The sequence below is a fragment of the Coloeus monedula genome, assembly GCF_965178545.1.
Source record: "Coloeus monedula genome assembly, chromosome: 5".
Classification (NCBI taxonomy): domain Eukaryota; kingdom Metazoa; phylum Chordata; class Aves; order Passeriformes; family Corvidae; genus Coloeus; species Coloeus monedula.
Window position 1 is genome coordinate 16,849,095 of NC_138785.1, and position 23,519 is coordinate 16,872,613.

The window sequence follows — 23,519 nt, forward strand, 5'->3', positions numbered from 1 at the left end:
CCATTTAGAGCACAATTACAAACAAACCTACCTAGTGCCAAAGGACAAGTGTCACATGGTCCCATGCAACATACAAATCCAAAAGATAGGAAAGGGAATTGAATTTACAATTTTTGTAAGCCTCACATGGCAAACACCGTGGGTCATACAGTTTCTGTGGCTTCACAGTAAATTATCCAAGATAATTCTTATGCTCCCATGGGAGGAAAGAATAGAAAAAAAAATAGGCATTCTTCTTGCTGCTCCATAATGTACCTTCTCCATACACTGTCATGAATGTCAGCTCCTCTTTTCCTTCCTTGTTCACCATCTAAACCACGCTTTAGTATGACAGGAGAGAAGAGACAGGCATACGCCTGTCATCCTTCCATTCTAAGTATGTACTCTAATTGCTTATAAGTTTTTACTTTTGAAATTGTTATTCTCAGTTTTAAAATGCTGTTAATGTTCCATTGTGGGGTGGGTGGGTTACTTTTAAATAAACTGTAAGGAATGTGTGGAGTGTGGAGAATGACTGTGGAGTAGCTGAACTGGTTTTGGAAAAGGAATCCTGTCGCTAGTCAGTCTGTGCACTGATGACTCTCCAAATCTTAAGTTTCAGGGGAACATACTAATTTTTCCTTAAATACACTCCTTATCAACATCTGTTTAATCATTCATCAAATTATAAATGTTTTAGAATAGTCCAGCAGGAATAGTTACAGAAGCACTAAGCTCTTGAAAGTGTTTTTCTCATTTTAACTCACGGAGTATGTTACTTATTGACTGTGCATCCAAAGGGGAGCAATAGAGCGCTCTGAGAAGGAAAAATAAAGGGGAAATAAGTGTGTTTACACCAATACAGAGCAAGTCAGTAATTGAATCTTGCCATATTAAGAAAGAAAACTTCAGGAAGGGAACTGCATACAGTTAAAAAAAAAAAAAAAAAGTTTCTTGGTATTCTTTAGCTTTACTCAACTCCCATTCCCAAAAATCTCAAATAGCCAACACGTTGCAGATTTCACAAAAAAAGCAATATATGCGAGGAGAACATAAAGGCTTGAAGCAGCATGCACAACAGGAAGTAATGCATTTACAGAAGGCAAGGGCAGATTAGATATCAAAGAGAAATTTTTTATTACTTAAAGCAGGACATTACAACAGAGCAGTAGTCAAGAAGGGGTCACTGGGTCCTGTCACTGAAAACAGAGAGATTAGATATAAAGGGAATAAGTCACACCAAGAGCATGAACTTGCTAAGAGCATTTTTTCAACCTTAAGTAACGTGGCTGTAAATATACGTGGGGCTCAGAGTAAAGATTACTGAACTGTAACCCTTACACTCTCTGACCTGTTTCAGAGTCCTGGATAAATCACTTGATCTCACCACACTTGTTTTCTCCAGCTGTGGAACACCAGCAACATCCATTACACAGGGACCTAGGGAAAAGTTTCACACTTACAGACAACTGCAAGACTTTGTAGGAAACAAGTTTGTGTATTTGAAGAGTTTATTCTTTACCTCCCATACTCATTTGTCTAACAGTTTATCATACCTCCAGCTACAAACTTCATCTTGCTATTGCATTCTCATGAAGTTATATTATTTCCCCGTACTATTCTGCAATAGTTCTGGGTTTAACTGTTAACATGAGAGCAGCTTGACAACTCCAGAAACTAAGAATATGTCAACATCCTACTCAACAGATTTGTTTACTATCTTTTTTCAGAAGCCTGTTTACTTGTATAGCAATATTTTAATGCATTTTAGCCAACTTAATCCCACAGAGCTAAAAATGACAAGCTGGAAATGTTCTTCCCTATCTTGGGACATACTGGATTGTTTACCGAGTTGTAGCCTACCAGATGAAGCTCTGCAGTCTTTCTGAGGACAATGCATCTGCCAGCCCATGAGAGCATGAACAAAACTGCACAATTAATTGAATACCAGTTGATTCCAAAACACATCACAGCAAAATTTTACAGGCTATAAAAAAAACTATCTGATTCTCACATGGAAGGCTCAGTTCACAGCTTGCCCAGTACAGCTTTTCGGTTTGGTAGGGAATCACTGAAAAACTAAGCAGGGACCCTCATTTACCATTTCATTTCCAAAGACTCTTTTGAATAGAAGGGATTTCTCCATCTACTGAAGCATGAGGCACAACTGAACACATAAAGAAGGCAAAGCTGATTTTCATTTAATGCTCTGCTTTAAGAGGAAAATGCAGTTCAAAGAACCTGCTTAAGCCATTGCACTTCTGCTAAGAGTTCATTTGTAAATTAACAATACTGTAAAAGAAGCAACAAAATGAGAAAATAATGATAGCCCATGGCTTGAGTGGATCAGCAGATCTGCACCCAGAACACAAACACTGAAGAAGCTGTAAAACATAATCTGCTTGAGCAGTTCTCATTTAAACAAAGCTGCAGGTTTTAGTTTTACTTGCTTGGCAGCTTGTGTATAACAGACAAGGAAAAACAGCGGTCCCTGACAGAAGACAAAGTAATGACCATAATAAGGGTTTGATCTAACAGATAAACACAAATGAGGTCACCTCAAAAACTGCCACCTGAAACAAATGGACTATCAAAAAGTTGAGAACTCACTGGTTAAAATGCTGCTGCTCTCATTAATTAATTTCCCAGCTGACTGCCATTTCTTCTACAAGGTACCATAAAATACAGTCAATATTTAAAGATGAAAGGACACAAGGACACAAGACATTGCTTTTGGTTTGGGGCACTCTCTGTCACATTCAACAGAGGCTGTTTAAAGAAAAAAGAAACTGTAAGTACTGCATTTCTCTCACAACTCAGCATGGTCATAACAGTCACTGTGCTTCTCCATACATTCCACTCCATACATTCCTATAGCTGCTTCTTTGTTGATTGATTGCAGCAATCCCAAAGTACTGATTAAGAAACAAGAATAAGTTGTCAGAGCTCAGAGAAGTTCTGACAATTTATGTGGTGGAAACCACTAATACCAGCTACCCCAGTGCAAAATGTCTTAACTAAGAAATGCCTCAGCCCCAAAACACCACAATGTCCTTCTGTAGTATTTCACTGCAAACAGTGTCTAGCAGGAAAAAGTTGGGAACAAAATATAATAACTGGGATAAGGGGAAAGAAGAGAAAAAAATATATTGATGGGAAAAAAGTCCGAATGAAAACACCCTGAAGGTAAAAAGAGGATTTAAGTAACCCAATTCAGTGCTATACTAGAATTGGGTTGCCAGAGCCCAAACAGGTGAAACTGAGCTAAAGTCACCATACCTTTCATGTACATGTCCAGAAAATCAAAACTGAGAAACTCATCGCTTCCATTATATTTCTTTAAAAATTAATTCATCTAAGCACCAACAGGCTCACCAAATTCTCCTGTGTTACTGGCTTTACTGTCAGGTCTCCAAAAATCAGCATTTTTCCACTTTATCCTTCACATTTAGCGGGTACCAGATGAGCTCTGCTTTCTAGATCACAGATCAGGAAAATGTTTCACCCAGATTTTTCTCAAGGGAAAATAAAAAAATAAAAGTGCTTTTGGTTGGAAGCAGTCCTGTCTTCTGCAAGAGATAAAGAAAAAATACCAAACACAACTGGCCGTTTTGTTTGAATCCAAAAAACATGTCAGATCAGAAAACCATAAAACATTATTTTTAGAGATAAATTATGTTAGTATAAAGACATTTGCTATTAAAACATTATGGGTAACATTTGTTCCATCTGATGTCTGCATGTAAAAAAAAGTCTTAACTAAATTTTGCTTTTTAATAAAGCGTCTATTTTGAAACCGGGATGGTTAAAATTCCCTTCTCCTACTGTACAGTGTATAATAACTAACTACAGCTTCCAAAGAGGGACCAAACACCACTGTGTTCTATTTATATGCATACAATTTATTTAAAACTAAGGCTGTGGTCTGGTGCTGTCAGGCAGTCCAATGTTCTTGCTGTCACTCAAGGTGAGGAAAGAAAATGCAATCCATTATGGCAACAGCTGCTGCTATATTAGAATGGAAAGCTGCAGTGTCAACTGCACTGAGATGACCCCACAACCAGAATCAAACCTTGTACCACCACAAACCTCACTCCCCCACCCTCCCAAAACCAACCATTTTACATGGGCATCCAGTTTTCATCAACAGATCTTTAGCATGTACAAATTGGAGATTTGGAAATTAATTTTTTTTTCCAATATAGTGTGTAGTAATCTGAGAGTGAGCCTTTGGATTTGTCATGATCGCTGCATATACAGAATCCAACAGAATTCTTTTGCAGAGTACTGGATAGGTATTCTATTCATGTCTGCTGCAGTAAAACATTTGAATCCACACATAGAAAAAGTGTATTTAATGTTCACATTTACATAAAGCACTTAGCAAGAACAGAGTAGAAAACAATGCTTAGAGACCATCTTTGAATGCCTTCAGCAGCAGGTCAGCTGCCAGTCCAGGAGACAAGACTCCACTAAGAACTTTTTCTTCCAGAAGTGGGATCTTATCCCTGACTGCCAAGTGACTCCGGAAATGCTCCAGCATGTTTTCTTGGATAAGGTTCCACATCCACACTTTCTGCTGTTTGCGTCGTTTGGCAACCAGCTCGCCACTTGTGAGCATGAGGTCACGGAACTCAGTCATTTTATCCCACATATCCGAGATCCCTTCCCCGGTTTTGGCAGAGATGCGCAGTACCTGTCGGATCCAGAGGAATTGTTAAAGCCAAGTTAGCTGCTGGCCTTGAGGTTTCAATTACTGGATCAGGTAGACTGCAGGGGAATTAAGAAATGTGTGAGGGAAACTTCCTTCAATATTCACTTCATGAGGCTCTAAGCATTTCTGTGCCTTTTTCTTTTCCCCTCCAAAAAATGTAGGATTCTACTAACTAAAAGTAGATCCTAAGATCCATAGTATTTGGGATAAATAGGCCTTGTCCAACAGCTTGTATAATGAGAATCATTTTTAGTAAGTCCTTCAGCTAAAAGGTATATTATTGCTCTCTTACTTAAATGTAAAGTTAAGTGCATATTTTGGTAGCTATTCTTTTGTACTTAAAATATGCCAGAAATGAGGTATTTTGACTATTTTTTTGCCTTTGCTTTCCAGAACAGGAATTAATTTTGCCAATAGTATTTCAGACATCCAGCACAGTCTTTCAAATTGAACAGCCTGTTTTTTTAAAAAAGCTTCTCTCTCTTTCCACACTTAGAAAAGAAAGGCTAAACCTCAGTCAGCCCAGCTGATTTAAACTCAACTTCATGGGTCAATTTCAATACCAGGGTAGAACAAACCTCCTTTACAGACAGAAGTTTATTTATAAAGGAAGTGAGAGTGTGTGCGTTTGCTTATTCTATATACACATATTAAAAATTAGTACTGAATCTTCTCCTTAAAAATCCACCATAACCTTTTAGTAGACAAAATACAGCACTAAAACTGAAGACCCAGAGGATGAAAATTCCAATTATCTAGACAATTTCATTATGTGAGACACAAACAAACAAAAAAATTAAAGCAGTAAAAGACACACATGAACTAGTGAAAGAACAAAGATAATCACAGGCTTCAGAGTTATAACGGAGGGAGAAGTAGATTAAGAGACATTTTTAGATATGCATAGTTTAAAAAAAGTAAACTCCTGATGTCAGTAATAGTTCTGCTAGTGCAGAGATTGTAGCTCAGGGCAGAAGTCCTGGGGAGGAGGACTGGCTTTGCAGTGTTTCATGTGACTCACCTTGAGATCAGAGGTGAAGCACAGACAGCAGCAATCACCTCTCCAGCACACTGTGAGACTGAACAACCAACCACAATTTTTATAAAAGAGCCCAGGGAGACTGGGACAGCCAGATGAGAAGAAACCAATCCTAACTCATTCAGCACTTTTTCTGGGAGGAAAAAATACAAAAAAACCCAAACACACCACCAAAACCCAAACAAAACCAAACCAGGCCCAAAGAGCCCCACAAAGCACAGCGAAGTACACAAACCTTTGGCCTCCAAACCTTAGAACGCTTGCGAAGCAGCTTCATAGCACTGATGTACTCAGCCTGGATTCTCCGGGCAGGCACAACTAAATCACCATCAGCCTTATTGATGGCAACGAGATCTGCCATCTCAATGATGCCCCGTTTGATGCCCTAAATGCAACAGGGAAAGAAACCAGGAGTACCCAGAGGGGGTGTGATACACTGATTCATCACAAAAAGCAGGTCAAAGGGCTTTGTTAGTTTCTAGTTTTCGCCCCAAAAATATATGCAACTAGTAAACATGTCAAAGTTAAGCCACAGAGTATCAAAAGTTTACATCCTAATACTTTAAAAACCAAAAGAAAAGGGAGCTTAACTCTGCACTAAGTAGATTACATTGAAAATACTTAATAATAACAGTATAATGGACAAAATACTATTGATATGGACTTTCTGCACAGATACTACATGTTGAATTTAAGTTTCTCTTTCTAGTCCCAGGTAGTAACCAATAAGAGAAACCAAAAAATACCTGTAATTCATCTCCACCCGCAGGTGGTAGCAGTAATATAAACATATCAACCATATCAGCCACAGCAAATTCTGACTGGCCCACACCTAAAAAATAAAATTCAGAGTTTACCATTTACTACAAACTGTCAGTCACATTAATGACAGTAATTACAACAGATCCCAGCACTGCCCCATCAACAAATCCCATTAATAAAACAAAGACAACTGGAAACACATTAGTTTTGTAAAAGACATACAGGACTAGAAAACAGACAGAACGAGCATTCATGTTCAACCAGTGATCATGTATGAAAACATGGGCAAAATCAAGGCAGAAAGTAGGCAATTATTAGCACACCTTACTTTCATGTCACAGCAGGACAATTAAAAGAAAACCTTAAGCACATACCTACTGTTTCCACAAGAACAACATCATAGCCTCCTCCTTCACACAGCAGAATGGCTTCATTTGTGGTCCTTGTGACACCTCCCAGGGTCCCACTGGTTGGAGATGGCCTGATGTATGCATTCATGTCTCTTGACAACTCAGTCATCCGTGTTTTGTCCCCCAGTAGAGAACCTTGAATGTTTAACGTTAAATTATTTCAAAAGTGCAACACAGCCAAACTTCCCCTTTCCCCCCCGCCCCACCCCAATAAAAGAGTGAGAAAAGACAGATCTCTTGGGCAATGTCAGTCAAATGAATATCCCAGTAATGGTTGCTCAAGGCTTAGCTGAGGGCTAGAAGTTACTGCCTGGTTCTTCCACTTCTCAGAAGCTGGAAAGGCCTGACAGGCAGACCTTACTGCTAACAAACATGAAGAATTTGTGCTAGGTCAGAAAGAATTCCAGAATTCCTGAATGGCTTTTTGAGGCCTATACACATCGGGCCACACAGCTGAATCTTGTCTGTTCCCATCCAAAGGGACATTATGATTCTGACACTCCCTGATGGTGGATTTTTTGTTTTAAGAGAGCTGCCTTCCTTCTACTCAAACAAACTGTAAATCAGATTCAGTGAGATCTATGCACTCGATAACACACCCCAAAAGATAAGGGATGCTCAATTCTTCCAACTGCTGCAGCCTTGCTGTCACATTTTGCTATTCTACTGATGCATCCTGAAGGCATGCATTCAAGAACATAGTCTGTCTTAGCTCCACGCCACTGCAATGCTCTAGTTGTTTTCTTTATAAATAGTTACACACCTCTAACAGCACAAAAGCTGGAAAAATTAATGATGCTGCCTGGCAGCTACCCATTATGAAAAGATCAAAATCGAGATTGCATTATTAGTATCAGAGAAACCACGAATCAGGCATGGTCAGCTTGTAATTTCCCTATAATTTTTTACTGGAGAGTTACAGATTACAGCCTGTAATCAGTAATCCTGCACAACTTCGAAGAAATTCAAATTCAGAAAAATAAAATTGTAAGGCAACATTTGAACCCTGGAAAAGAGGAAATCTGGAAGAATTACAACACTGACACCTGTTTCCCAATTTCGTATCACATAGGAAAAAAATATGAAAACTTGATTTATTTATTTTTTATATTTTACTGTTATAGGCACCAAATTTTCCTCCACTTGGCCCAAAGAGATACTTCTGTAGCTGACAAGGTATTAGAAACCTGACTCAAACTTTAATTCACACTCACCACCACTTGTACTAGAGGAAGGGTCTACAGCCAACACAGACACTTTGTGTTTTCTTTCTGTAAGCATTTTCCCAAAGCATTCTATGAAGGTTGATTTTCCAGCACCAGGAGGACCAGACAACCCTAAATGATCATATTAGGAAGAAAAAAGCATTTTGTTAGTCAAATAAGTAATACATCTCATGAATACCAACAACATCTAAGTTGATAACAATTCATACTTTAACACAGCATCACAACAAAAGCAAATAAAATCTATGCCAAAACTATAAAACCGTAGTTTGGTTCACCCAACATAGCAGCACTTCATCGCTCCTCATCCTATTCACACCAATATAACACTGGGTTTATCCACACCCATTTCCTTCCCTCCAAATAAAATTATTTATGCCATAAGACTTATCCTTCAGAACTTTCAAAATGTTATATACTAGAACTGGATCTTTCAGATTTACTATAAAAGAAACACTCTTAAAGCAAAAGCAAGCCCTTACCTTGAAGAGCTGTTTTTTCAAAAAAATGAGGCCACTTATTTGCATGTCAAAGCTCCCAAACTAAGATTAGCACCAAACTTTTCTCGCTCCCATGCCCCAGTTCTTGTTCTTACTACCTTTGTACAGACAACAGAGATGACAGCTGGGCATGACACGTTAGCAGTCCATCTCTTTGTAAGGGAAAAATATTTTACAGCTTCCAAGAGAAGCAGGTTCAAGTCTCCTTCAGCTGAAAAGTACGCTGCTTTAAAGGAGGGCCATAAAACAGGAAGGTGCATGCTTTTCCTTCTGCAGATTAAAAAAGGGATTCAGGAAGTATTCAAGAAAACACCTGCTTCGGGAAAAGACCACATCTGCTTGACTACATCTTTCCCTAAGTGTAGATAACATCTGCATCAGTCTGCAAACTAACTAATGTTTCAGCTTATAATGGCTACCAAAAACACTCCGAGTGACAGACCCCCAGGAAGTAACACTAATTTCTAAAGCATTTTCAAATCATTTTTCATCTCAAGGCGTAATTCCACTGGACAACAGAAGTAATCTAGGTTGGTTATAAACCACAAAAGAATAACAATACAAGACTACAGACCACAAACAGCAGTGATGATAAAAGGTGAGGACTGTAATCACATGTAAGCAACTACTAGACAAGACATAAAAGGACTAACCCACTCTAAAGGCAAGTGGCTTTCCTTGATTTAACTTTTCTTGTTCCCTGTGGTAGGATAATACCTTCTGAAGGAGCACCTGGGCTATTTTCTTCTTCCTACTCTGAGTTGATTCTATAAGTGTAATAGCTTCGGCTAAACAAGCTCTATGACCCTGGATTAGTCCATGGTAAAGTCTGTCTACGAGTCTCTGTTCCCAGTCAGAAAGTCTCTCTACTTGCTGCTCAGGGGCTGCTTGCTGGCACAGCTCTCTCCTCAAACCATTTGATGAACAAATCCATTTTGTACGACAGCAGTGCGCTGGCCCAAGAGATTCAATGCCCAGGAAATCTGCTCGGGACACAAAGTGGAAGTTCGTGAAGTAAGTTCTTCTGGAGAAGTAACAATGAGGGAATCTCAGCAGCAAAGTGGGAATCTTCATATTTTTTGGAATTAAAAACTACCAGAGTTGTCAGTTCACTTCTGTTTGCAGACACCCTAAAAAGAAAGGAAAACATTTTTACTTTCTTCAAAGCACTTGTGAGGACTCAAATGAAATTTATGCACACCCATGATCATCAGCTTTTATTTTATCTGCACCTGCTGCCATGAATAAAACAATTAGTTCCCTTTTCCCGTTGAACAGATGCAGTAAAAACAAGCTATATAATCAATAGCACAGTACCTCTTTATTATCATACTTCATAAATCAAAATATTATTTTTATAGATAGGCAGGTAAAAAAAAGTACTTTTAAATAAGCGTCTGAGCGCACCTGCAGCACAGTACAAATCGAGGAACAATCAATCCTTATGCTTACGGAAATGGCGGTATATTCTAGTTTGACGGGCTTTTTTAGGCTATTATTCGGGATGAGGTTATATTTGCACTTATTTTCATCAGCAAGAGGAAAAAAAGGTCTGGTAGGGCGGGATTTCAGACACAATAGCATTTAGAAATAAATTGGAGGAGCTGAGGCCTCCCCGAGGCGCCCGGGCTGCCCCAGCCCCGCTCCCGCTCCGCCGCCTCAGCCCGGGGCGGCCGCTGAGGGGATGAAGGCACGGGAAAAGCCACCGCTCCCCGCCATTCCCGGTCGCTGCCCACCATTCCCGGCACCTACCGGAGCCGCCCCGCTCCGCCCCGGGAAGTGACGCCCTCAGGCTGAGCCGGAACCCGCTGCCCGGCGGGGAACGGAGCGGCGGGGCAGGCGCGGCGGTGTCCCCGCCATCCCCCTCAGAGCGGGGGGTGAGGGCTTCAAGGCTCAGGGCTTGCCATTCCATGAGCACGCAAACTTCCACGGCCATGGAGTCATAGTCTCCCTGCTGTACCCTTACAGTGAATGATGTTTCAAGTCATCGTTTCTCTCCTGATATCTTAGCAATTTCCACTCTGAAGCCGTGCATGGCGATTTACGAGTCCTCCCACTTCGTTTGATTCACTCGGAAGGGAGAAGAAAAGCTTAAATATCCACTAGTGCTTATTAAATCACGGTTATTCCCAGCCTCATTAAACCTCCTCTTTAAAGTTTCCTGCATGGAATGTTTATTGTAGGGTGGGGTTTGTTTCGCTTTTTTTTTTTTTTTTTTTTTTTTTTTTTTTTTTTTTTTTTTTTTTTTTGGTAAACTATCGCCATCTTGCCATCTCCTTTCTGCTCATCTTCTTAAAGTACACAGATTTATTCACAATAAATGTAAATGCACAGAATCCACTGATTGAGCTGTTCCCAATGCCTTGCACTGTCCTGCAAAGAATTTTTCACAGTGTCAACACACGGGCAGGGAAAATGACGGACTGTAAAACAGGAAAAAGTTTTCTTCTGAACTGGTGAATGCATGATTTAGTCTCACTGCTGTTATTCCGGTCCAGAAGATTATGACACACAGAGAACTAAACAGTTCAGGGCTAAGAAAATAGGCCATTTTGTGTCCCTGTCAGCATGGGATGAAACCACGGCAGAAAGAGACAAGAAGTCCCATTTCAAAATAGCCTTGTGAGGTCTTTCTGTTTAACCAGGTCTTTATTTGCCACAGTTAGCGTGGATCACTGTATCTCTTCATTAACAAGCTTTCTAAGGCTCTCTGTTTGCTTACACCTAGGTAGCATATCCCCACTATTATTTTAATAACAGCAGAAACAAAACCCCCCCCATTCTACTACTGCTTAATTGATCGTTCAGTTTATGCCCCTTTCTGTTCTCCCAACTTGAATACTTTTTTCAGTGACCTCGATGAACAGGCTTGCAAAATTGCACATTTCATCAATGCTATAGAGGAGAGGGGATTGTTCAGTTCTCTGTCTATGATAACCTTGTGGAACGGGATAATAGAAGTGAGATTAAAGTGTGCACTCAGCAGTTCAGAACAAAACTGCTGCTCTTTTACACAGCCCACCAGTTGTACTGCCAATCTGATAAGGCCACAAACAGGCATGTATGTGGTTTAGAGTTGTCTTCCTGCAAGAACTGTTTTCAAGACTTTGCACACTGGTGAGGTCTGGAAATCCAAATTGCTCAAGTCACCTCTTGTTTGTTCTCCTTTCCCCCCAACACGGTTATTCAACAAGTTTGCTTTTCACCAGTCACAGACTACAGTCTCCAAATGCCAGATATGAGAGGAAGACTTCCTATTGCCTTGTCAATTATATACACCCTTTCTTTCAATATTCTGGAATAGAGGTAAGACAGGTCTTTTAGCAGTGAGAGCTCTTCTACCACCTCTGATTTTCTGTTCCTCTAACCTCATCCAAAATAAGCAAAATACTCCCTTAGAAGCTGGACCATATCTACAGTCTCCTTAATCTACATCCTGCCATACTATACGGTGCTCTTGTGTTTCTCCTATGGTCATTTAATGTATGCAGGTAAAAAGGGGTTTTTTTGTCGCTATTACGCACAGCCCAATGAATTTTGGTCAGACTCACTGTATTTGTGCTTTCTGGTCTCCAACATACAGATTTCTCTTGGCTTCGGTATTCTTTATCTGTTCATCATTAATTTACTTAACATTGTTGCTGAGCTATTGAGGAGGGTAGTTCAGTAATTTTCCACATCAGGCTCTGTTTCTCCTTTTTTTTTTTTTCATATTGTCTTTCAAATTTGGGGTGGGAGGAGTGTGTTTGTGGATTTGGGGTTTTTTTTATTTCAAATTAAACTCATATTCTTTGTTCTCTTTGCTTCTTCTTTTCCCCAAGGATGTCAGAAGAATAAAAATGTGCACCCCATAGGTATTTCATCACAGTCTGAAAAGCTGTCCAGGATTTAAGAAAATTATCTGTTCTAACCTCCTAACTGCAAATTGATCCCAGTGTTAAAGAAAAAGGTACTTCTGTTAACTCATGAAATGGCAGTCTTCCTTCTGAGCCAATACTAAATCAAACATCCTGTAAAGTGGTGTAAATACTGTGCCATAAGCTGAAGGTGCAGGGAGGCACAGATACTCAGGCAAAGTGTGCAGCCGAATTCAGATCATTACAAAAGAATAGAAAAAGACCCTTCTGTAACCTCTCACAGCAGGATTAGTATTAACATTAGAATCTGCCAAATTCAACCATGCAAATTTAAATTCAGTCTAACTGGCTTCCCCTTGCAGTTTTAGTTGGATTAGTTCATTCTTTCTTTATCTGGCAGCACTGATTTCCTTGCTCTGTTCACCTCCTCTATAAGAAACTCCAAAGTAATCTTTGTGCATGTAATTAATACAATGGTACTTAATGTAGTCATAGACACTTCTTTACAGCTGTGCGCTGTAGAGGCCAATAAAAAACCATAGTCCCTGCCATGGTACAAACTGAAACTATACTGGTGACCAAATGACCATTTGTCCTTTATTTCAGAAGACACCCCTCAATTCATTTCAGTTTTCACAGAAGAAGAGAACTTTGATGCAACCTCCTCTTTACAGCAAAACATGAAGCAAGGTAACCGCTGATTACAGCCTTCCTTTCAAGAAGAAAGGCTAAGCCTTTCAAGGACAGATTTAGCACTCTAGACAAAATATACCTCCTGCCTTATCTTAATGGATAATTGGACAGCTGAAATGAAACCACTATGAAGCATATTCACAGCTGAAAGTTTGCCTGTTGAAATGCAACTTGAGCCCAGGCCTCAGATCTGCAATTGCGACTCAGGCAAGGACATAGCACATAAGAAGTCCATCTCCCCAAAGGCTCACCAACAGCTATACCAACAGGTGTTTGGTGACTGTGAGCATCCCAAGGCTGGGACAGAGCAGCAAGTCAGCTGTCTGGCTAGGTGTGGAGAAAACAACCTTACCACAGCTTCCCAGGTTCAGCCACCTACACAGAGGGGACAACTCCATGGCTGAGCAGATTCTCCGTACTTGTGCTGGTGAGGAGCCATAAGGTTGTCAGGGCTGCTAGAGCTCCAGAACCTGGAAAAAGATATTTGCTCCTTGAGCTTTGGCTGAGACCTACAAGATAGCATCTGAAGAAAGAAGAGGAAAAAAGATCTTAAATAACTATGGTTTATATTTGTGTAATGTTTTTATAAACAAGGGAGCTGAAGTTTTTTCACAAAACCTTAGAGCAGTGACTTCAACATTTCCTTGTTGGCACATTAGTGAGAAATGACACCAGCCGTTACAGGAGAGTTTTCTACTGCTTAAATACAAGTTTTTTAATTGTTAATGATGAACTGCCTGATGTAAAATAATTTTAAAGGGAACAGATAAAACCATCTTTTCTTACAAAAGCAACTATCTTTTCTGTAACAAAAGGAAAAAAAGACATTTACTAGACTAGATAGGCAAAACTGCCGAACATTATTCATATACTACTACTGCTTGTAAAAGCAAGTTAAATAATGTTCTCCAGGACTGATTCATTGTTAAAATTATAAACTTGGAAGAGCAAGTCATTTGCCAGTAAAATATTATTTTTTTTTCTTTCAATTAAAAATGTATTTAAAAGCTTGGCTTAAAGAATATGTTTTTCTCCATGGCCACCAATGACTCATGGTACCAAAATATTTCTCATGTAGTTCATTATTGCACAGCTGAAAAGGAAATCATTAATTGCCTCTTCCTGGTTTTTTTCAATACAGCAATGAAACCCTAGCAAGCGTATTAGTAAACATAAAAAGTGTAATACAATCTGGCACTTGACTTTGCCGAGACACCGTCATTCCCACCTACTTTTTGCTTACGGAAAGGCTTGATTGGCTGCAATTTTTAAGTTCTGTAGTTGCCAAAGACTCAGTCCTGAGCAGAGAACTGAGACTTTCAAGTGACTAAATACAATCCTCCTTCCCTCCAGCCCAGGGTGCTAAGGGTTTATTATGTCAGTTTGAAATGAGCACGATCTTATACACCAGAAGTGAATACTGCAGTTTACAAGGTGAAGCATACACTGGGGCAAGGAATCAATGATGAATGCACAACTCCATGTACCACTGAAGACAATCTGAGCATTGAGAGTGAAAGCATAAATCTCTCATGCATTCATGTGGCAGCCAGTGGGCCCGTGGCACTGGGGAACATCAGAGCCCCTTGGAGGAAGGTAGCTTAGGAGGAGAGACATACCCCAGGTTAGAGTGACCAAAAAGGCCTCTCCCAGGATACCCTATTCTGTTATGAAAATGTATCCTAGTTGTGTTCCCCTAATTGGCCCATTGGCCTCCCTGCCCCTTTCTACCCTATATGTCCCTGATCCAGAAAGTTCTCCCTTCCTTACTCTCCCATTGGCCCTTGTTTCCTCACCACTCCCCTTGCGTTTCCCTATTGGTTCCTGCGCCTTGACACCACTGGTGTACCGCCCCGATGCCCTCAAGCCATTGGTCCTGGTGCTCTCTCCGTCCCTACCGATCTCATATTTAATCCTGGACCCTCACATGTTCTTGGTTCTTGTCCCTGGACCCCTTCACCTGTGTGGAATAAACCTTCCGGTGGAACTCCATACAAGAACCCTTCTCGTCTCTTTGCTGCCAGTGGATTTACCAAGTTGTCCAGCTTTGAGTGACTCTTGTGGTGCTTTGTGTGTATGGAGGTCTCGCTAGGCGACTCCACAGGGGATGCTTTTGGGAAAGTCACAGCGCCTTACCACCGCTCACCACTGCCACACATTCAGGTGTTTTTCCCTGCATCTGCAACAGCATTGGTGCTCAGAGTTCTTTGTTCCACACTGAGTGCCTCACTAGCCTGTGAAAACCACAATTGATGGAAGTGAGATGGTGAGAATTATCCATAGGAACATAACATTGCAGCAAAACATATCAAGACATTTTCTGCTCCAGGAAGACACAGCCAAGATGAAGACCAAGCCCATGGTAAATCTGATAGTCAGGATTCAAGACTGAGATGTAGGAAAACCTAAGTGTTTCCAGTTGGGACCAAACCCATGGTGTGAACAGGGAAGGATGTTTCTGGCAGGCCACCCAAGTGCCTTAAACACGAGGCTACTGTTTATCATGCTGAAGTCTTCTGTTTCTCTGCTGTGTGGATGTTGGGGTTTTAGGAGTTCTCCTTTTGTTTTCTTTTTCTCTTAAAGAATTTTCCCCATACATGTTTCCCGGGGGACAAATTACTGTTTACTTCAGAGAGACAAAAGACCTGGCCACAGGGGGAGGGATCCAATTAGCTACTCTCTTTCACCCGGGGTTTTCTCGTGTAGGGGGGGGATGCTGCGAGATTTGAACTGGGAAAAAGGGGTTGGGTACAGTCCCTAGCTCTCTTGTTCTCCCAGCATTTGGAGGGAGAGGAGGGCTGCTGTCATTGTGGAGAGAGTTCGTTACCGCTGCAAGTTTCTGCTTTCGGCTGCCGTCCTTCTACCGTGAGTGGAGCATGCTCGCTGGAGCGGCTGTTGCACTGGGATCCTAACACCCTATCTCACTAAAAGAGCGACCTTTTCACCATCTGCTCGGGTGCCTCAGAGAGAAACCCCGGGATCCCAAGCCTTTCCCTGCCCCAGTGGGAGCCGGGCTGCGGCTGCCCTGCCCCCGCTGTTGCTTCAAGCCTTCGCTACTGTAGCTCCGCACACCCTGCCTGCCGAGACCTCTGGGGGTTCCCACTGCAGCTCCGCAGTTTGGATACATCTCGTCTGCCACCCGGGATTTGTGCTTGTCCCTGCCATTCCAGCGTGCTGTTCCTGAGGGTCCGGCCGGACACTGGGATCGGCTGCCCAGGGGTTTGTGAAGCCTTTGTTCCATCCCTTCCCGGGATCCCAGGCCGCCAGTGCCGCGTGCTCCCCGAGCTCGCTCCGGAGCGCCCCCTGCAGCCGCGGGGGAACCATCGCACCTGCCCTGCTCACCGGGAGCCGCCAGCGCCCCTGCCGGCTGCGAGCGGAACTGCACCCGAGGGGAAAGGGCCCGACAGCCGAGAGGGCTGGGACTGGGTTTGTGATTGTTTGCTGTTACTGCCAGAGTTACTGTCATTTGTTTGACTTGTTATACATATATATATATATGTATGTATTAGTAAAGAACTGTTATTCCTATTCCTCATATCTTTGCCTGAAAGACCCTTAATTTCAAAATTATATTAATTCGGAGGGTTACATTTTCCATTTCGAGGGAGGCTCCTGCCTTCCTTGGGAGACATCTGTCTTTCAAACTAAGACAGTAGGTGTGTGCATACACGTTGTGTTTTCTTGCTTACTCTCCAACATGCCCACAAAAGCAAGACTTTGGTCTTGTAATCCAAAATCGTGTGTGAGCTAAATGTCCCGTTTTTCCAGGCAGCTGGAGCAGATGGGCATGAAAATGACAAAAAGGGAATATTTTGCTAAGATTCATTGTTGTATGATCAACCCATCCAGAAATACAGCAAAACAACATTCTAGAAGGCTGACTAACTTAGAAAGGGCTTGTTAAAAAGCCCATTGGATCATACTGTGTCATTGCTTTACACCACAAAGTAAACCTTCATGTAAGTACATTTACAAAGCTTAGCCTAACAATACAAAATATTGTACCACAGAATTAAGATGAAAGAAGAATCCTTAAATTAGACAAAAAGGGAAGCAAAAAACCCCAAAGTCCAAACAACAAACCCCATTACAATCGTAACTGATGCAGTTGCATGGGGAAAATTAGCACAGAGCGTATGAAAATAAGTAAAATATTTGTTTCTAGGACCAGCTAACAGAGGTCCAGAAGGGTAACTTGGAATCTTTTTGTTCAGAAGTTGGTAGTTTCATCTAATTGCTTTCCAGAGTAGGTCCATGTTTAGAAAATAATTCTAGATTCAAGTAGCAGCCCCATCTCGATACACCATTATATTGTGTTGCAAGAATCAAAGATGTTCTGCCTGCAATTCCCCGCCACTGGCAATTAGCCATTAATTTGTTGTCTTAAAATTTGTGTTTATCATTAGTGTAGAGTGTGGAGGCTGGTGGGTCTATCGAAGGAACCACAACGGCCCCCTGGAAGGATGAGCCATAGGGCTCTCTTAAGTTAGGGCAACTCTCCCAAGGGGCTTTGCATTGATTATGTTAATTATGTAAATGTACCACAGTTCTGTCTCCCTGGTTGGCTCATGGGCCTCCCTACCCCTTTTTTACCCTCTATGTCTCCCCTCTAGAAAGCTCTCACTTCCCTGTCTCCCTCTTGGCCCATATGCCATGGCTCGTCCCCCAGGGTCTCCCCATTGGTTCCTGGACCTTAGACCCGCCTATGCTCCTCCCTGGCGCCCTCCATCCATTGGTCCCTGATGTTATCTCCGCCCTTAATCCAGCCCCACATAAAACCGCTGGACCCTCCACTATCCTTTGTTCTTCGTCCCTGGACCCCTTCCCCTTTGAGACCCCAATAAACCTCACTTGTGGAACTCTATATGAAGGACCCTTCCCTGCTCCTTGTTGTCGACCCCCTTGTGGATTACAAACTCCCTGGCATGTGTGTGTGATTGTGTGTGTGAAGTGGCCTGCCGAGCAGCTCCCTTGCTGGCGGCGCTTCTGGAAGGTTGCGGCATCGTACCATCCCCCCCACTGCAACAGCAGAGGAATAAAATTGAGAAATAATTCCTGTGATTCTTGCCTTGAGGCTCCCTTACTTCTTCTGGCCAGAAGGGGAAGCTAGTGCTATATGGTTGATACAGCCTGGATGGATTCTGAACACACAAGCATTCATTTCACCATCGTAAACCTGCCCTGTTCGGCCACGGCGGAGTTTAACTACCTGAGGAACTTAAACACACTGAACATTTACTGAGAGTGCATTCAGGAGGCTTCAGAATGTAAAATATAAAAGCCTCTCTGCAAGCATGGGTTCTGTCGCTGTTGAGACAGATGCGACACGCACAAACCACACCAACAACTCCAGGCAAAAAACATCTTTAATTCTAAAAAGCCTCTTTTATACACTTTCTTGGCACTTGTGCTGCGTGTCCATTGGCTCCTACCTTACAAATTATTGGCTACCTACACCCATTCTAAACCCAAAACCAGCCTCCCGCGAACAGCTATGCATTCTTCTTCTGTTGTTTTGGTTTTTTGCTCCAGTTGATGCTAAAATTCTCAAGGGTACAAACTGAATTCTCAGGGGTAAAAAGTGATTGTGTCCAAGTCGAAATCTGTGAGACCTTCAGTCCAGCTGTCGGTTCCCACAGTTCCCCCTTTTTGTTTCTGAACTATAAATGCAGCATTTATGGTCCTCTGCAGGGCCCTTTGCAGAAAGGATAATAAACACAGCACAAGGAGTAAAATAATACAATTAAACATCCCATTTTCATGAGGTCTTTGACCCATTTAGCAAGTTGCCAATTACAAAACAAAGCCTTAGACCAGCCAGACTCATTTTCTTCTCTTAACTTTGAAACACTTATTTGTAATTCTTTGATATTAGCAAACACTGATTTAGAGCAGTGTCCTGGGTTGCAGTGTTCTGTTACCATCCTCATGAGCTGTTGAACCCAGGTGGGGCAGTGTTTCCTTGCCGCCTCCCTCCAGACTGTCTTCTGTTAATTGGCCCATCAATGCCCTGCTGCATGGCTCATAAATAACTCCCTCCAGACTATTTACTGCTTAATGGGCCCATCAATGCCTTGCCTCATGACTCATCATCCCATTGTGAGATGCTCCACCCAGAGGGAGGAACCAAGCATTCCATCCTGGATATAATCTGAGATTCCAACCACCACAAACACCCTTTCCACTGGATTCCCAGAGGACAAGAGCTATATATCCACCACTGGAACTTCCAAGGAAGACCAGACCCTTCTACAGGATCACCGCTTCAACAGAACTACATCCACCACTTCAGGAGGACTGCAGCCACCATCTTACCGGACTGCCAGCGCCACCCTGACTAACAGGGTGTCAGGTTGTATCCTGACTCTGTCAGTTTAATCCAGTGTTTTCTGCCTTTTTTTTCTTTTTTTAATTACACTATTAAATTGTTATTCTGACTTGGTGCCTCCCACTGGTTTGTTTTCAAACTACTACACTTGGTCAGAAAGATTTATGCAGCACATGCCATCAAACTCTTCGCAACTGTGTCCATGTGCCAGCAGCAAAAACTCAATGGCTGCTCGATTTTGCAGGGTGGCGTGTCTAATAGAATCACCATCAGTTAGCAATCCTGATGGAGCAAGCAAAGTGGCATTAGTCTGTTTAGCAAGACACCAACCTAACTTATTTAACAATCTCAATGGTTTTCCAGCCGCTACTCCTGGGACAAAAAAGGAAGCTAAAACTGTGTATAAAGCTTTTGCCCCGGCACAGCAAGTGGCAGCTGAGGGGCCATGCAGCCGCTTCTGGGTTGCGCAGCCGCAGCTCCGCCCGAGGACTGCACAGACGCGAGTCCGGTTGGGAACTGCACAGGCATCGCCATGTTCCAGCAGGCAGTGGTGGGGCAGCGCCACCAGGGTTGGTGCTGATGGCAGTGGTGGCCGCTGTAGTGGCGCAGGCATGTCCGGAACATTGGGAGTGGGGGAAACCATAGGCATGGGCTCGCCTTCGCTATTGCTCCACCCGTCTGCAGGCAAAGGTGAACAAACAGGATCTGTGAAGTCAGGAGGGGCAGGGCAGCTTGCACCGGGCTCACAAACAAGGGTGGCCGGCACCCCACTACACAGTTCACCGCCGGTTTCAGCTGTGTGTGTTGGTGCAGAGCCATCGACCCCTCCCTTCTTGTTCTCCACCCCACTCAGACCCTCCACATCCGCAGAATTCTGCTGCTCCAAGTCCCGCTTCTTTTTCACAGCTTTCAAAGTGTCCAGTAGCACCCTCGAGGTAGTAAGTACTGTCTTTGTGGTTTTGTCACCGCAGGAGGCAGCGTCAAAAATAAGTTGCCCAACTTTCTCCCAGACTGTCACACTAAATGTATTCACTGAGGTAGGTTCCAAACCCTGACTCTTGCACCACAGTAACAGGACTTCCAAGGTATGCTTATAGTACTTAATACCGCGCTTGCCTAACGTAAGCGTCCATATATAAATTATAGCCTTTTCTTCTTGGGATACATGAGCTCCCATTTTTCCCCTAGCAGCTCACCTTAAAAGGCTGTAATCGGTCCTAACCTTCGTCCACCAGGGTTTTTTCCTGTCTGCCTCCAGCTGTTCTCCCCCTGTGGCTTGGCTGCCCAACAGGCAGTTGTATCCCGTCGGAGGCACCAGATGTCGCTGTTGAGACAGATGCGACACGCACAAACCACACCAACAACTCCAGGCAAAAAGCATCTTTAATTCTACAAAGCCTCTTTTATACACTTTCTTGGCACTTGTGCTGCGTGTCCATTGGCTCCTAAGTTACTACCTTACAAATTATTGGTTACCTAGAACTAACACCCATTCGAAACCCATAAACCAGCCTCCCGCAAACAGCTGTGCATTCTTCTTCTGTTTTGGTTTTTTGCTCCAGTTGATGCTAAAATTCTCAAGGGTACAAACTGAATTCTCATGGTACAAAGTGATTGCGTCCAAGTCGAAATCTGTGAGGCCTTCAGTCCAGCTGTCGGTTCCCACAGGTTCCATCTCAGTTTTGTTTGGAGAATTACTCACAGAAGACCAGCAGCAAGTGGCTGTAACCCTGTTTAGGAGTCCTTTACAGTAAGTTTCTGACTTCCCAGCAGAATTTTGCTGTTTCCCTATCTCTGGTCACTGCAGCAAGTCAGGGATCTCTGTGTAACATAAGGCTTACATAGGAATGTCATCTTATTTACCCATCTAAACCAGAAACAAAATACAAAACATACATTTTAACCAGTAATTCTGCTGCTGTGTTAAGACACCTGTTTAGAGCTTCAGTGTGGGAAACTAACAGAAAACTTCCTAGGAAACATATGAGGAGTTGCCTTGTTGAATTAATCAATATTAAAGGATTTTGGGTTTTTGTTTAGAATGAAGACAAGAAATTTGCAGTACTCACAGCTCACACGACTTGTGGTCATCAGCATCCTTCATCCTTTTCAGAGCATATTCAACTGTGTTTATTTGATGTTTTGCAATTCTAGTAGCGAATGGGGTAGACTGAATGACTGAGGGGTTTTTTTCTCATCAGCTATTCCATTTCAGTTTCTCATCATTAAAAACCCAGCTGTTTATTTGACTTAAGCTAATCTATCAGACATGTTAGATGGCCCTTCCCACAGTGGTGTGGAAAGAAACAGCAGCAGTCAGACGCCAAAAGCTGTATTTAGGTATGTCCAAAATGTCTAGTTTTGTATCTATCTGCATGTCTCCAGTCTGGCCTACACTCAGACTTTCTGCCATTTCTGAAGGAAACTTCCAGGAATACTTCACTTCCAGGAACTTCCAGGAATGCTCTCTGCTCAGCCAGAGGCAGACTATTCAAATTGTCAGTGGATGAAACATTAAAAAATGACCATGGGAACTCCTGAATACAAGGCTGGAATACACACACACACACGCACGCACGCACACACACACACACACACACACAACCATCCCTTGTCCCTGTTTGCCACTTGTGCTATTTTTCCTATGAAACAAGACTGATACTGAAATATGATAAACAGATGCAAAGTACATCAATGAGGGTGCAGTCACCAATAGTGGAGGTCTGACAGAAGGCCTGATATGCCCATTAGATCTTAAAAATAACCTAAAATTATAAGCAAAAAATTGATTGTGTTGCAGTAAAAGTATTCTAGGATTGTATTGCAGTGTCTCTCCCCATCACCATGCCTCTCTGCTGCTGAATTGTCGTACCTACTTCTAAAAAAGATAGAATGAGTGGAGACTCAAAGGACTAAAATAGAAGTTACTTCCAGAATGAGATGTTTCTTGAAGGGAAGGGATATTGATTTTGTTTTTATAAAAGCTTCTCATATTTTATATGCTGAGCTCTAAAGAATTTTTTGCTAACAGCAAATCAAAAAATGCAAGAAAATTAGAGCTCAAGTCAGAGCTCTCAACTCTTACTCCACATTTCAGAATCACATTCAGAATGACATTTCACCTTCCCGGTGCTCCTGTTCCAGGGAAGGAAAAGTAAGCAGTCATTCAAATCCATACTCCCTTTAGCTGGTGTTCTGGAAAAACAGCATTTCATATGTTAAAGCCTCATGATCTATCCATCTAGTTGTGGAAAGCATAAAAATTCTGATACCATCTCCTGAGACTGAATCCATTCTTGTAACTAAGCCTATGAAAAGAATAAAGGTGGCATCAACAATCTGTTTTAATGGCACCATTTGTATCATTTCCAATTACACAAGTACCATTTCTCCAAAGTCATTAGTGCCCTGCCATTAGAGCTGTCACTGCTTCTTCAGTCTTGCTGCTCTGAGAGCAAAGACTCTGTGTAGGAATATTGACAAGCTTCAAGAAAAGCTCTTCTCCAGATGTCTTGTATGAGGCATTCATACTCCAGTGTCAGGGCCCCTTCCCCCCCTGCCATGTGGTCCTGGGAGAGGGGCCCTGGGGGGGAGACACGGGGTTTCCCTAGCCCCTGGTTAGCCTCATTCCCCATCAGTTGTTTTGTGTTCTCCTGCACAGGCAGGGACCCTCGGGTCCCGTGATTGCAGCAGTTCTGCGGCAGATCCTCAGCCATGTGGCTGGAGAAATAAACATCTCTCTGAAACATCTATCAAGAATTGGTCCATATATATTTCTTTTCCACGGGCCTTGTTGTCTGATACATGTGTTGCAGTATCCGCACTGTAACAAATGATGGATAATGCAAGCAGAACGATCCCCGATCCCTAAGGACAGTGACTGATTTGTGAGTAAACTCTGGATTTCTCTTCTTGTTTTTGTTTTGCTGTTCCATCTCTAAACTATGGAGGAACTGTGGAAAGACTCTTGGCTCTCAGAGCTGCATATGGACATTTATCTTAAACTTGAAA

The 23,519-nt window shown here is 42.3% G+C and overlaps 1 protein-coding gene across 5 annotated transcripts; it reads right to left on the reverse strand.

The window, feature by feature from the left end:
- Positions 1-3,392: 3,392 nt before the first annotated feature.
- On the reverse strand, positions 3,393-10,398 carry MMAA (metabolism of cobalamin associated A). Of its 5 annotated transcripts, none has more exons than XM_082281770.1 (8): positions 10,383-10,398; positions 9,284-9,760; positions 8,119-8,241; positions 6,869-7,039; positions 6,479-6,564; positions 5,968-6,117; positions 4,396-4,675; positions 3,393-3,548 (listed from the first exon to the last, which is right to left on the reverse strand). In XM_082281770.1, exons 2-8 carry the CDS (start codon positions 9,702-9,704, stop codon positions 3,496-3,498), a joined length of 1,284 nt encoding a protein of 427 aa, XP_082137896.1. In that variant the 5' UTR covers positions 9,705-9,760; positions 10,383-10,398; the 3' UTR covers positions 3,393-3,495. The 5 variants fall into 5 exon arrangements, with proteins under 5 accessions (XP_082137896.1, XP_082137897.1, XP_082137895.1 ...); XM_082281771.1 differs by lacking the exon at positions 10,383-10,398 and adding an exon at positions 10,038-10,353 and having other exon boundaries at positions 5,983-6,117; XM_082281769.1 differs by lacking the exon at positions 10,383-10,398 and adding an exon at positions 10,038-10,353.
- Positions 10,399-23,519: the final 13,121 nt, after the last annotated feature.

Coding starts and splice junctions, on each gene's coding strand:
- MMAA (XM_082281770.1), bottom strand. CDS start 9,704: ATGAAGATTCCCACTTTGCTGCTGAGATTCCCTCATTGTTACTTCTCC. Junction 7,040..8,118: donor TTCCTCTAGTACAAGTGGTG/GTGAGTGTGAAT, acceptor TAAACATTCAAG/GTTCTCTACTGGGGGACAAA. Junction 6,118..6,478: donor CGGGTGGAGATGAATTACAG/GTATTTTTTGGT, acceptor TGTTGCATTTAG/GGCATCAAACGGGGCATCAT.